The 12489-nt window shown below is 39.2% G+C and overlaps 1 protein-coding gene across 1 annotated transcript; it reads right to left on the bottom strand.

The window, feature by feature from the left end:
* Nucleotides 1–210: 210 nt before the first annotated feature.
* LOC132127183 (neutral amino acid transporter 9-like) lies at nucleotides 211–9800 on the bottom strand. The gene is made up of 15 exons (XM_059538875.1): nucleotides 9685–9800; nucleotides 8234–8347; nucleotides 7503–7632; nucleotides 6214–6332; nucleotides 5823–5886; nucleotides 5642–5735; nucleotides 5021–5191; nucleotides 4870–4926; nucleotides 3614–3811; nucleotides 3411–3518; nucleotides 2920–3026; nucleotides 2197–2310; nucleotides 1970–2118; nucleotides 656–745; nucleotides 211–477 (listed from the first exon to the last, which is right to left on the bottom strand). Exons 2-15 carry the CDS (start codon nucleotides 8314–8316, stop codon nucleotides 312–314), a joined length of 1650 nt encoding a protein of 549 aa, XP_059394858.1. The 5' UTR covers nucleotides 8317–8347; nucleotides 9685–9800; the 3' UTR covers nucleotides 211–311.
* Between the last annotated feature and the right edge of the window lie 2689 nt (nucleotides 9801–12489).

Here is a 12489-nt window from a genome sequence, read left to right as displayed (position 1 = left end):
AAGCAAATATTGATGTAAGAAGAAAATTGAAATGCATTTAAAAACAATCAAAGGATGATTGAATTTCTACTGAAATCGTTTTTCTAGCTAATAAAAGCAATATGATAAATGCATAGCTTTAATTAAACCCTTTTAAAATGAAAAAAAAAAAATACATTTTGTGCCTTTAACAGTTTTTGTAATGAAATCCATGTGTACTTGATTAGTGTTGTATGAATGACTTCATTCCTGTGAGAACCGATCCCGACTGGTCGAGTTGCTCCTCCATCAGGTAAACTCAGACATGTGCGGTTGATTTGAGGCACAGCGTGCTACATGAAGAACTGGCCGAACAGATTGGCCACGCCGAGGAGGATGAGGAAGCTATGGAAGACAGCGGAGGGCCAGCGTAACTCGCCCCTGCGTCTCAGAGAGATCATGTGGATCAGAGAGGGAAGCACAAACACCAGAGCCAAGCCACATATGGCCCCCGAATACCTGAGAGGGAACCAACAAGTCACCTTCATTTGATACGGTTCAGATTGTGTCAGAGCAGCTGCACAGAGATAAACAGAATCTGGAAACTCAACCATGGAGACATTAGTGTGATTACTGAAGAAATCCTTCACAGCACTGCTGGATACACACAGACTCTGTCCAGACACCGGTCTCTTACCTGCTGATGGAGCCGATGTTGGGGTAAAACCTGGCCATTAGGACTCCAGTTCCCACAACAAGGATGTTCAGAATAAACACATGAAGGAAACTATGAATGGAAAGAGGCGGCATCAATCATGTCAATGCATTTAACACAGACGAACCTTTGCGATCATTCTTTAAATAGACAGGGCAAGTCAGTGTTCTCCAATGCATATCAATCTGAGAAATGGTTGAGTATAAGCGTTTACATGGGGTTTTGTAATAAAAACTTTTTGTATAAATGAGGCTGTGGTTTAAATGCAGAACTGTTAAGGAAGTCTCACACTAGAAAATAAGTGCCACGTACAGTTATTGGCCCAATATGAGCTGATATTCCGGACTGGGCCATCAAATACAGGAAGACAAATATAAGTAGTTTAAAGGGTTAACACTGGTCAATATAAAGAGGTGTACAGTGATAGACTGAATCTCAAACAAACCTTTCATCAACACACTTAAGCATTTTAAATGCCACATGATGTTATGAAGAACTATGACAAAGCTCCTTCTAAAAGGACAAGGCAGCTTTAATTAATAATACAATTTTCCTCTTTTGTTCTATAATGTGCAACGCACATCTCAAAATGTGTTTTAGTGTTTCATCCTCTGAAAGACAAAAACATGGGTGCGGTGATAATTTTATTTTAGCTATTTGTGAAAATGTGCTTTACTATTCAAAAGTGATCTCATGTATTTCATTTCCACAGAACAGTCAGTCATTACAGCCAAGACTCAAAGATACACTTCACATGTGTTTCAGTGAATGTGTCAAAGCTATAGAGACTGAATGGAACTGATCGGTTCTCTGGAAGTAACTGATCTTCCCTCGCTGAGGACATCTGCTGGTTAAACATCTCTTCCATCTTTATCTGACCCTCTAACTCTAGCACTCTCTATTCTAAATCATTTTAGACTTGCACTCTATTCATTTACTAACTGCTTTTTTCTTTAAAAAATAAATAAACACTAGCTTCTCTATTCTTTTTGCATTCTGTTAGTTTTTTATTATATAATTTAAAAAAGTTATGGCACTTGCTTAACATTGCTCTTTTGTTGGTTTTGATTTCTTCCATCGTCCTCACAAGTCGCTTCGGATAAAAGCATCTGCTAAATGTATAAATGTTCCGCAAAACAATTGCAAGTCCTGACTTTAAAGCATAATCTACAAAGTGTATTCTGTAATCAGTAAATACCATTAAATATAGCATTTTTGTAAGCGCTGCAAGCATGTTTGTATCACTTTTACAAGCAGAAATAAAAAATCCACTACTACTATTAAACTATGACTGACCCTGGATAATGGTCCCCAAAGAGCTGTCCCATGAGCTGCACGCGCACCAGGTACCCCAGCAGAGGATACACGGTGGTCATCTGGAACAGAAGACCAGTCCTCGCTACGAACACCAGGACATCGCTGCTGGGGAAGTTATCCAGGAAGTTCTGCAGAGGAGGACGAGACCCTGTCAGTGTGAATCAATGCCCCTCACACAGCTCACACAGATCTTACTGAGGTCTCACTGGTTCAATGCAGTCCTTAGACAGCGGTGGTGATGGGAAAGCTGCAAAGATCAGCACGCCCACATAGAGGTACGTTAACCCCACCAGCAGGTACGCCAGAGACAGATCCCGCACCTGCCAAAACAACACCGCTGATGAAGCACAGCACATTTACTGGACTACCAGCACATCACCATGAGGAATAACTACATTTTCAATATATTTCAAAGAAAAACCATTATTTTTAAGAAAAACAGTATTAATATTGCATGATATTCTTGATCAGTCTTGAGCACAAAACTCTTCTTTTAAAACATTTTTCTTTCAGATGTGAAATGTGCACAGTGTGTTCTTGAAAGGTTTCAGAAGAATTCACTTAACATAATTCTCACAAAATCAATATTTATGTCTTCATATCTTCATGGTGCTACAGCAAACAACTCCTGTTCGCTCAGTGACTGGATGAAGTGCTATGGTCAAACCACACACACACACACACACTATAGTTTGGCTTCTTTCTGATCTTCCTAACAACTCACTCTTGACCACAGTGACCCATCTCCATTCTCCCTTTGTACAAAGTACAGCACCGTGTCTTTTTTTTGCAGCAGAAGCTGTTTTAGTTTCTCTGTAGCAGAAAAAGAAACCTTCTGCACCCGCTGCAGACGTGTAATGGCTGGAACTAATCCCACGAGGACAGATGAGATGTTTTGAGTCAGTAATAACACTGATGAGAACACTCACGTTGTTTTCCTGATGTTTGTTGGTCTTCATAAGCGTGATGATGCAGTTGTGAATGAAAAATGCTAGTGTGAGGACCCCACTCAGCTGAGGAAACAGCGATCTGAACTCTAAACCAGAGATAATCGACGAGAACACGTTACACAGAGAACAGAGTGCTGCTTCACTTTCACATGACTCACGCATCGATACATCGAGGAAAGAGAAAACGCATTTGAACTGGTAATGGCCATTTAATCTTCAAAATGTCATACAATTTATTCCATCAATCATTGGATACTTTTTTTTTTAATCTGTGGCAAATGGGGTAAAAGTTCGAATGGGTTTTTGAATCTTTTACAACATTTACATTAATCTTTTTTTACTTTTACCCTGGTAAAGTTCAATGCAGTTTGTAAGTTATGGGAAAGGAAATGAATAAAGAACCATAATTATCCCTTTAAAATGAGTTTACAGGTGATTTCAAGACATTGCACAATTTTAGAGTCCTTTACCTGGAAGAAAAAACATTGATGAATCAAACCAGTGGAAGTCCAGGTGAAAGCCCAGTCGAATGGCTTTATATGTGACCAAAAAGATAAGATAACCCACCGACAAGGTGCCTGTGAAAACCAATGAAAGCCTCTTATACAGCAGGATCATGGAAGATGACACTGATCTAAACACAAGCTGAAAGCAGAAATATTAGCACTCATACCGAGGAAGGTGAACCTGGCGAAGAAGGAGGCCGAGCGGAAGTTGAGCAGCGGCAGCAGGAGGACAACGAGGTAAAACGGGATGGTGTGGGTTTTACTCCACCAGCGATCAAACACCGCTCCTGTGCTGTTCTCTCTCACATAGTACTGAAGAGTGCTGTGACCTCCGTCCGGATCCAGGTTTGGATATGGACATATCACTAGAGAAAGAGACCGGAGAAACACATGCTGTCATACTGAACTGAACAGAAATAATGTTATATAAAAAAAACACTTTAAATGGCCAAGCACATGAAATGCAGCAAAAAAAACTGATTCCAGTTCTGGACCATTATTATAAACTGACATTTCAGGCAAATAATTTATAAAGTTACAAGTACATTTTTTTAAAGTGCTATGAAAAAAAAAAGTGAATTAAACCAAACTTGATGCATCATTTTTTTCTCCTCTCCAGATGATTAGGGAAACCAAACATTCACACTCCTTTGACTGAATGGAGCACAGCAAACTATAGTGGACACTGTCCAATGACAACATGCTTTATAGTATGTGAATAAATTAATTATATAGTCTACTAATTACCAAAAAGCACTGTTCTGTCTCTTTCAAATAGCTGTATCTCAGCCAAAGACTTTTCTATGCTAACAAACCACACATCAGCAGAAAGCGTTTCCCTTAATAGTAGACATGTTGTTGTTTTCACTGATATGCTACCTGTACATGTTACCATCTCAAAAAATGTGTTTTAGGGTTTCATGACACTTTAAGATGGTTAAAGTTATTTTTGAATTATCGAATCTGGGCTGAAATATAAATTTATTAAAACTTGAAATAATACTGTATTAGGAAGTAAATGCATGAAAGCAGTTCTGATATTAGTAGTTTTTAATTTGTACGCTCTTCACTCAAAGTATAATATCATATCATCCGATTTTATTGCTCTTTAACACAATATGTTGTTTGTTTGCTGTTCTTGCATTTCTTTAATAAAAAGCTGTCTCGACTCTGAAGTATTATGCATGCACATGCAGCAAGTCTTGTGCACTTCCATTTAAATCATGACATATCATCATACCCGAATAAACTGTGGTTGATATGTTTTGATGAAACATCAGTAATTAATCAGTAAATCACAGATATTGGCATTCACACAGGCTACAGCAGATGTTATTTTACACTACTATTTGAAGCTTCAGCTTTTCTAAAGTGGAAGTGTGATAAAGGCCTGTAATAATAATGGATCCCTGTGTGCACTCACCTCTATCTGTTCCATTTGTGCCAAAAGCATCTGATGTGCTGACATTGTGAACATAGTCTGTGGATGGCGAATATACAAGCAGTTATACAACAATCCATCGCTCAATGGACAGCAGAACAAATGAGGACTGGTGAGGAGAACAAACACTCACTGTAGATGAATTTTCCTGTGTTGAACAGGAAGTTGGACATGAGGACCCAGTAGACCACCATCGCACCGATCAGTGACACCAGTGAGAAGACAAGACTCGACCACTTTCCAAATCCACCAAAGTAATATTTACACACATCAGGAAACTCCCAGTCTGAGGTGTCTACATATGCTGCAGAGAGTCACATTAAACACCTGCTGCTTTGGTGCAATAGTGGAAATATCACAGAACGCAGGGTTACACAAATCAACATCCCATTCATTGTAGGAACATATGAAAACTGATCTAGCAGCAACTCCTGAGGTTGTTAAATGATGGCTTTCGCAAGACCAGCTTATGTGAAGATGAACATAGGAACGGTATTAATCAGGATCTGAACTCTTGCGTATCACACACACTTTCTGGATGATCCTGTCTGTCACATAAGAAGAACCAGAACTGTCTTTAAGTGCATAGCGCCCCTCATTGCACATTAAACTGAGAATGCTATAAAGATAACCAAATAATGAATGTTTTCGTCTGAGTCACTGTATCTCTCATAACTTGAGCCTTCTGCGTTGGGGCTGTAAAAAAAGTGAAAGACAGGCTGTTTATTAGAGAGCGGTCATGTGGTTGGCTTACGTATGGACTTTGTGGACTTTAATACTCTGTAGCAGCAGTAGAGCGTCAGCAGACCCATAAGAACAATAATTATGATGCCCAGAGTGAAGCCAGCCTAGAAACAGAATAAAAAATCATTTATCCTCTTAACAGCCTGCAGTGAGGAAAGGAAATACAGACACAAGAAAAACGTAAACTTAACTTGTTTTATGCCCCATGGTATACTCAATATAGATGTTCCCATCATGGTGTTCCATATGGCGAAGCTGCACACACACACACACACACACACACTTAAATCAAAAGGTGTTTCAATAACTGCTTGTACAGTACATTTCTGGAAATATGGCCATGTAAATCTGCTCTGCGTGTCTTAAGTCCACTAAAACTAACTGAAAAAAATAACGCTCTCTCCATTTAACATGCTTGCAAGTAACTGTGCTGCAATTATTGTTTGGTTTTCTGACTAACTGTTAACAGCCTTAACATTCTAGCTCTGTATCTTTCCATGCTCTATAGCTGTAATTCACAGGCTCTGTGGCAGAGCTCTTCATAAAGCAATGCATTCAAAGCCTTTTCAAAGGTGATCTTACATTGTGATAATGCTGGGGTTTTTGGCAGTACTGTCGCCCCCCTGCACTTTGAACGCTGTTCCCAGTGGACTGTAGACATAGATGTCCTCAGGACAAGGAATAACATGATCTGGAGGTACCTGATGAAGATAAGACACATGAACATCACGGTGCCTTCATGATATACAGGACAAGACTGCAACTTCAGGAGTCCCCAGACAAATGATACATTGTCCTGAAATACTGGCGGAAGCAGAATTTGTGATTGAGTGATTGTGTTAATCTGTATTTAGACATACATCCTCCACAAACCAAACCAGGCAGAACAGAAAAAAAGGAAATCAGAGCCACAGTCTAATTCAATGATACACGGACACACAAAACAACAGACAGCTCACAAATATCTGTGAAAAAGGCAGCAGAAAGAGGTTTCATCCAAAACACACCCTCAAAGAGCAGAATTATCTCACAATCATACGATTTTGGCTCGAGACTAATTGGAATATAAATATGTTCACTGTTTACTGTTCATGCCAAAGCTACACTTCGTTTCACATAAAACTTTCTACAAGTTTTGAAAGACATAAGTCTGAGAAATTTTGTAAACCTACATTGGACAGGTGTAGAATGAACTGAATCATTTTGAATATGATTCACAATTTTTCAATTTCATGTGTCATTTTAAGGTCCGACTAAAACAAAAAGCCTTAACTGTATAGTGTGAGTATTTGACAAAAGTTATATATTTAAGTAAATGTGCACCACATTTACTGTTGATCTGCTCATTTTTTCAAGAGGAATTCGAGCATGTGTGAAAGATTTCACCCTGCAGACTTCTCAATGGGTTCAAGTTGGTTGCATGGATTTGCTGTGTTGACCAACAGAAAGCTGCTTGGTCTGAAAGTGGCTTCTATGCAAGCTGTAATTCATCACGGTTTTACTTGTTACTTAGAAAAGTTTTTTTCCTACACAGTTTCTGCGATTCAATTTTTATAAACATTAACATCTGTGTAAAGGTATTAAATATTAATAGCTTATCTCTGTTGCATAAACATGATAACGTGTAATATGTTATAGACAAAAATAGTTGCTATTGTGCAAATTATAAAAAGTGAAAACCCTAAGCATTTCAAAACAAATGTGCATTTTATGGCATTTGTACATTCACTTAAAATTGCGATTTGACATGCACGGTGATCACAAGAGGCCTAATAAACCACCTATAGATATTTTGATGCTTGTTCGTCCAGACAAAGATTTAAACCTTTAGGAGGTATTAGTGAAATGTAAAGCAGGAGGCAGGGACACACCAGCAGTGGGTCTGAAGAGGCGGTCAGACGGCCGTAGTAATGCACTCTGCTCCTCAGCGCCGCAGCTTCAGCAGACACACGCTCCTGAACATCATCTCCCACTATGTTTCTGGGCTCCACGTGAAACGGTCTGAAAGACGAAGCAAAGAACAACTATCATTGTATATGAAACAGCTCATTAAGATCTTCACCTCATGAAGGGGGCTAGATCTCCAGAAACAGGACACCTCGGCATTAATGCATTTTGTAATATTATGCACATGGAGGTAATATGCTTCTGAACAGCACCAGGAGGTTTTACTTTCACATAGCACTACATCTTCGACAGTATTTGTGAAATACCAGAGAGTGTTAATTCAATCTGGCTAGTGGTGCTAATAAATCCTGTAAGGAAAACAGTTAATAAAAGCAGCTTTCTGAGTAAATGTTAGGGGAGATAGCCTTGAGGTCTGGAAACACTGTCCCAGCTCCTGTGAATTAGAAGGGTCCAAAAAAATTAGATTTTGCTGGACACTCCAGACCATAAATATTTGTCAAGTATATTTAATCAATTTATGTTTTGCAACCAAAAAAGAATGCATAGCTTAATCACAAGATTAAAACATTCTACATCTTTTAGTATATATTCATTTAATGCCATGTCAGCATCAAAGGCTATTTTCATGGCAAAAACAGCTTTAAAAAAATAGAAATATTCTGTTCTTAAATTAAAGCCAGCAGAAGATCAGTACCTTCTTTGCTTGGGGTCCAATGAATCGGTGTAATACTCCCCAGCTTGCACTGATCCTAGTAACGGTTTACTGTCCTCATCCATGATGCTTGTGCTTTGTCTAAACCCTCATCACCTGTAAAGGCATTTGCAGGCAAAGGCATTTGTCCAGTAACACTTTACATGGAAAAGACATGATGAGACATGTCTCACACAGACTCGAAAGCGTCAAAGAACAACAGAGATGGCTGTCCTGTGAGTAATGCGGGAACAGACCAACACAACTCCTGCCATCAGCTGATGCATGTGTTATTCATTTAGAGATTTGTGTTAGGATTGTGGAACATACATTATTAAACACACACACACACACACACACACACACACACACACACAGAGCAATTGCAGTGTCAACAATGAGACAATGAATATCCTCACAAAAACAGATGTGTGTGTGCTTCATATCAACTGAATTAGGGTTGAAAAATTATTAATTGGGATCAATCACATTCAAAATTAAAGTATATCTTTACATACTTTATGTGTGTACTGTGTATATTTATTATGGATATATAAACACATACATATTCATATATTAAGAAATGTTAGATTTATCAATAAAAAATATATAATATAAATTGCATACAAATAACACACATACACACATATATACTGTATATATGTGTGTGTGCATTTATATATACACACATTACACATACTGTAGTATGTAAACAAACTTTTATTTTGAATGTGATTGATCGCAAATAATCGTTTTGCAGCCCTAAACTAAATAGATTTTAAATGATAAAATCAGTATATCAAATTCATTATTACCATTACAATGAACATTATGTGCATTTTCAGCACACAGAAGCAAAGCCATTCAGAAACAGAAAATCTAATCAACGGTTTAATCTGATTAAGAGAGAACAAAAGAGTTTATGCAAGTAGATTACCTTTCCTGTTGTTTGGATTGTAAACAAACAAAACGCGTTTGTGAACAGATTAATATATATATATATATATATATAATAAGCAATTTACTGTGAAAAGAGCAGATGAGCAGCTGTGCTGTTTGAAGGCACTTCTGAGAGTCATATGACATCAGGTGTCATTATATGAGCCCTGCATCTGCGCTTCATATATCCAGTGAGTCAATCATTCAGTTTCTGTTCTCTTAAAGGAGACGCGCATCTGCAGTTCAACTGATGACAAACACAGACTGTGGAAGCGCGAGTGCATCTTCATTTAGACTATAACCTAATAAACGCAAGAACCAGAACACGACCTTCAAGCGATCATTACTAAATACACTAAAGTACATCAACTCAAGAGTCCATCCATAAGCTCAATTTGGATCATAAAAGGAACAGAACAGAGTTATTTGCACAGGTATTCATACGCTTCCCTGAGATTCCGTGTCGCTTTAGTATTTAAATGAAAATAAACAGGAAGCTTGAATTATAAACTTACCAAAGCAGACAAAAGCTGACAATCTGCTGAAAAAAACAAATGTTTTTAAAATAAATCTCGGTATATAAACGGAACATGCTTTTCAAGTGTCGCATGGGATTAGTAGTTCAGCTTCCACCGCTACACAACGCTCGAGGAACGCGAGGAAGCCTTCAAACAACTACATTACCCATAATTCCAGAGCGGGCAAAGACAAACCTTTATGAACGAATGAGGACGTTAACAAAATTGATTAAACAGAAAACTAACGTTTTATATCAAATAAAATGTTTATTGTACGCATTTTAGTGTAATTTAGTGTTGTTAAATTGTGATTATAGAGTTCATTTTAACAGAAGACAGAGGTTCTTAACCAGGAGAGCTCAGAAACTTATAACGCTCAGGATTGGTTGATTGAATGAATAAGACAAACCAAAAAGTGATTTCTAGGTTTGGAAAGAAAGAAAAAACAACAAAAATATAATTCGCTGGGTATTTCTTTACATTTTCTGGTTATGCCAAGCTCTAAAATATTTTATCAGGTATACATACATATTTAATAAACATACACACACACACATATACATATACAGTATACGCACCTTTCACTTCTCTGGTTGCCACCATAGGTTGCCACGACGAAACTTTGGTCACCAGATTACGTAGCAGTTACGCAATGTTGTAGCAGTGGCAGCTCTCTGATTATTCCCATCTTTGAAAAGCTCCGCTCGCCGGAGTCATTGGACACCATGCAACCTAATTTTGACCGTTGGAAACGTCTGAGAAAGATTCAGCGATGACAAAAGCTCTACAAGCCCCGATTCGTATATATATATATATATATATGTGTGTGTGTGTGTGTGTGTGTGTATATATATATATATATATACACGAATCGGCGCTTGTAGAGCTTTTGTATATATATATATATATATACGTGTGTGTGTGTGTGTGTGTGTCGAGAGAGAGAGAGAGAGAGAGAGAGAGAGAGAGAGCGAAAGAGAAACTTGTCTATATATATTTTTTGAGAAAAAAAAATATTATTTCATTCAGAAAAACACTAGGCTATTTTTCTATCTCGAATACCGAAACTTTGATTTTGTGTCGAATGAGAGACCCAATGTTGGTTTCAGTTTCGTTTTAGCCTAAATTAATTAGGTTTATTGCTTCTTATATTTTTAATTCTTGTTCTTTTCTAAATACAATTTTAATTGAAAATTATTTTGTTGTGGAGTGAGAGGAGCTAAAACAGCCTAGTGGAACGGCACCCACCCCCCAACCTTGAGTGCAGCTCGGCGTTTAGCAAAAACACTGCTTTCCAGAGCGTCCCACGCTTCGCTGTGCCTCTCTATTTATCATTCTCTCTCCTTCATGGTAATCAATGGTCAGGTGCAACAATTATTTAACTCAACCCCCTCTTCCCTCAAATCCCCTCCCCCACACACACAACAATCATAACAATGCATCTTTCCCACATCACTTCTTTACACTCCCCCCACCCATAAAGCAGACTCGTCCTCGAGTCAAATTCAAAACATCTCATAGTCCCGGGACCACACTGGTGCACTTCCTAGATACAAGTCCTTGGATAACGTTGCACCTTGTTGGACCTCCCCAGTCATTGGAACTTGGCTAGTCATGGATGGTTGCATATGCCCCGTGTGTGAAGATCCTTGACCACTTTGGTCCTGTGTGGTTGAAGCCAGCCGGTCCCTTTGCCCTTGTGATCCCACTGAGGCAGCACTGCTTCCTGGCACACCACTTGCTCCCCCCTCAACTGGCACAAGTCTGTACAGAACTTCAGTTATCCTCTCCGTGACTTTATAAGGCCCCTTAAACCTTCTTTGTAATTTTGGACAGAGCCCCCATTCCTCACTTTCCCCCGAACCCAGACCAATTCTCCTTCAGAATAGTATTGGAAATGTGCTCTGAAGTCATAGTCTTCCTTCTGCTTCACCGCAGCTCTTAACTGATGGCCCTTTACCGCCTCCACCACTGTAGACAATGTCTCCAACAGTCTAGCCACATACTCTGACGTGGAAGAGAATACCCCCCCCCCCACCCACATTAAGCATAACATCGACAGGAAGGATGATCTCTCTCCCAAAAACCACTTTCTAGGGTGTAAACCCAGTACTGGAGTGCACGCTGCTTCTATAGGCCATCATCACATACGGCAACAGGATGTTCCAGTAAGCTTGGTTATCTACAAACAGAGACAACATAGAGGCCAGTGTTCTGTTAAACCTTTCAACCATCCCATCCGCTTGAGGATGATACGGTGACGTCCTGGTCTTATAAATGTTTAGCAACTGGCACACTTCTTTAAATAACCTGGATTCAAAATTTCGGCCCTGATCAGTATGGATTATCCTGGGGGCTCCAAAGCGGCACACCCACTGTTCAACCAGCAATTTAGCCACCGTCTCTGCTTCTTGATTAGGAAGAGGGAACGCCTCGAGGTTACCACCGATTGGAATGGGGCCCGCCATTGTTTCCCTACAGCTTTCCTGGACCCACGATCCACACACTCACGACACCATCGCTTCACATCCCCAAACCAGCCCAGCCAATAGAACCGATCTTTCACTTTTGCTTGTAATTTCTGTATACCCAATTTCTGTATTTCTGTATTGATGGTTCCAACATATCCTCACAACAGGCCACGAAGGAATTGTCCACCTTTCCAGCAATGACTGCCTCACTACGTGGGGGAATTACAGTATCTTCCAAGACAATCACGGTCCGAGGCGTATCAATATCTGCCGGAACAATCAGGGGAAGCATTTTACCCATAATTCGACACTCCTTTTTACCAAAATCCAC

This window comes from Carassius carassius, chromosome 45, assembly GCF_963082965.1.
Source record: "Carassius carassius chromosome 45, fCarCar2.1, whole genome shotgun sequence".
NCBI classification, from domain to species: Eukaryota; Metazoa; Chordata; class Actinopteri; order Cypriniformes; family Cyprinidae; genus Carassius; species Carassius carassius.
The sequence above is the reverse complement of the archived record's forward strand: the minus strand, read 5'-3'. Positions and strand labels throughout refer to the sequence as shown.

Excerpts from the sequence above, each read along its gene's own strand:
- LOC132127183 (XM_059538875.1), bottom strand. The coding sequence starts at position 8,316 with ATGGATGAGGACAGTAAACCGTTACTAGGATCAGTGCAAGCTGGGGAG. Across the intron at positions 3,812-4,869 it reads CACAAATGGAACAGATAGAG|TGATATGTCCATATCCAAAC; the intron begins GTGAGTGCACAC and ends CTCTTTCTCTAG. Across the intron at positions 2,119-2,196 it reads CTAAGGACTGCATTGAACCA|AACTTCCTGGATAACTTCCC; the intron begins GTGAGACCTCAG and ends CCTCCTCTGCAG.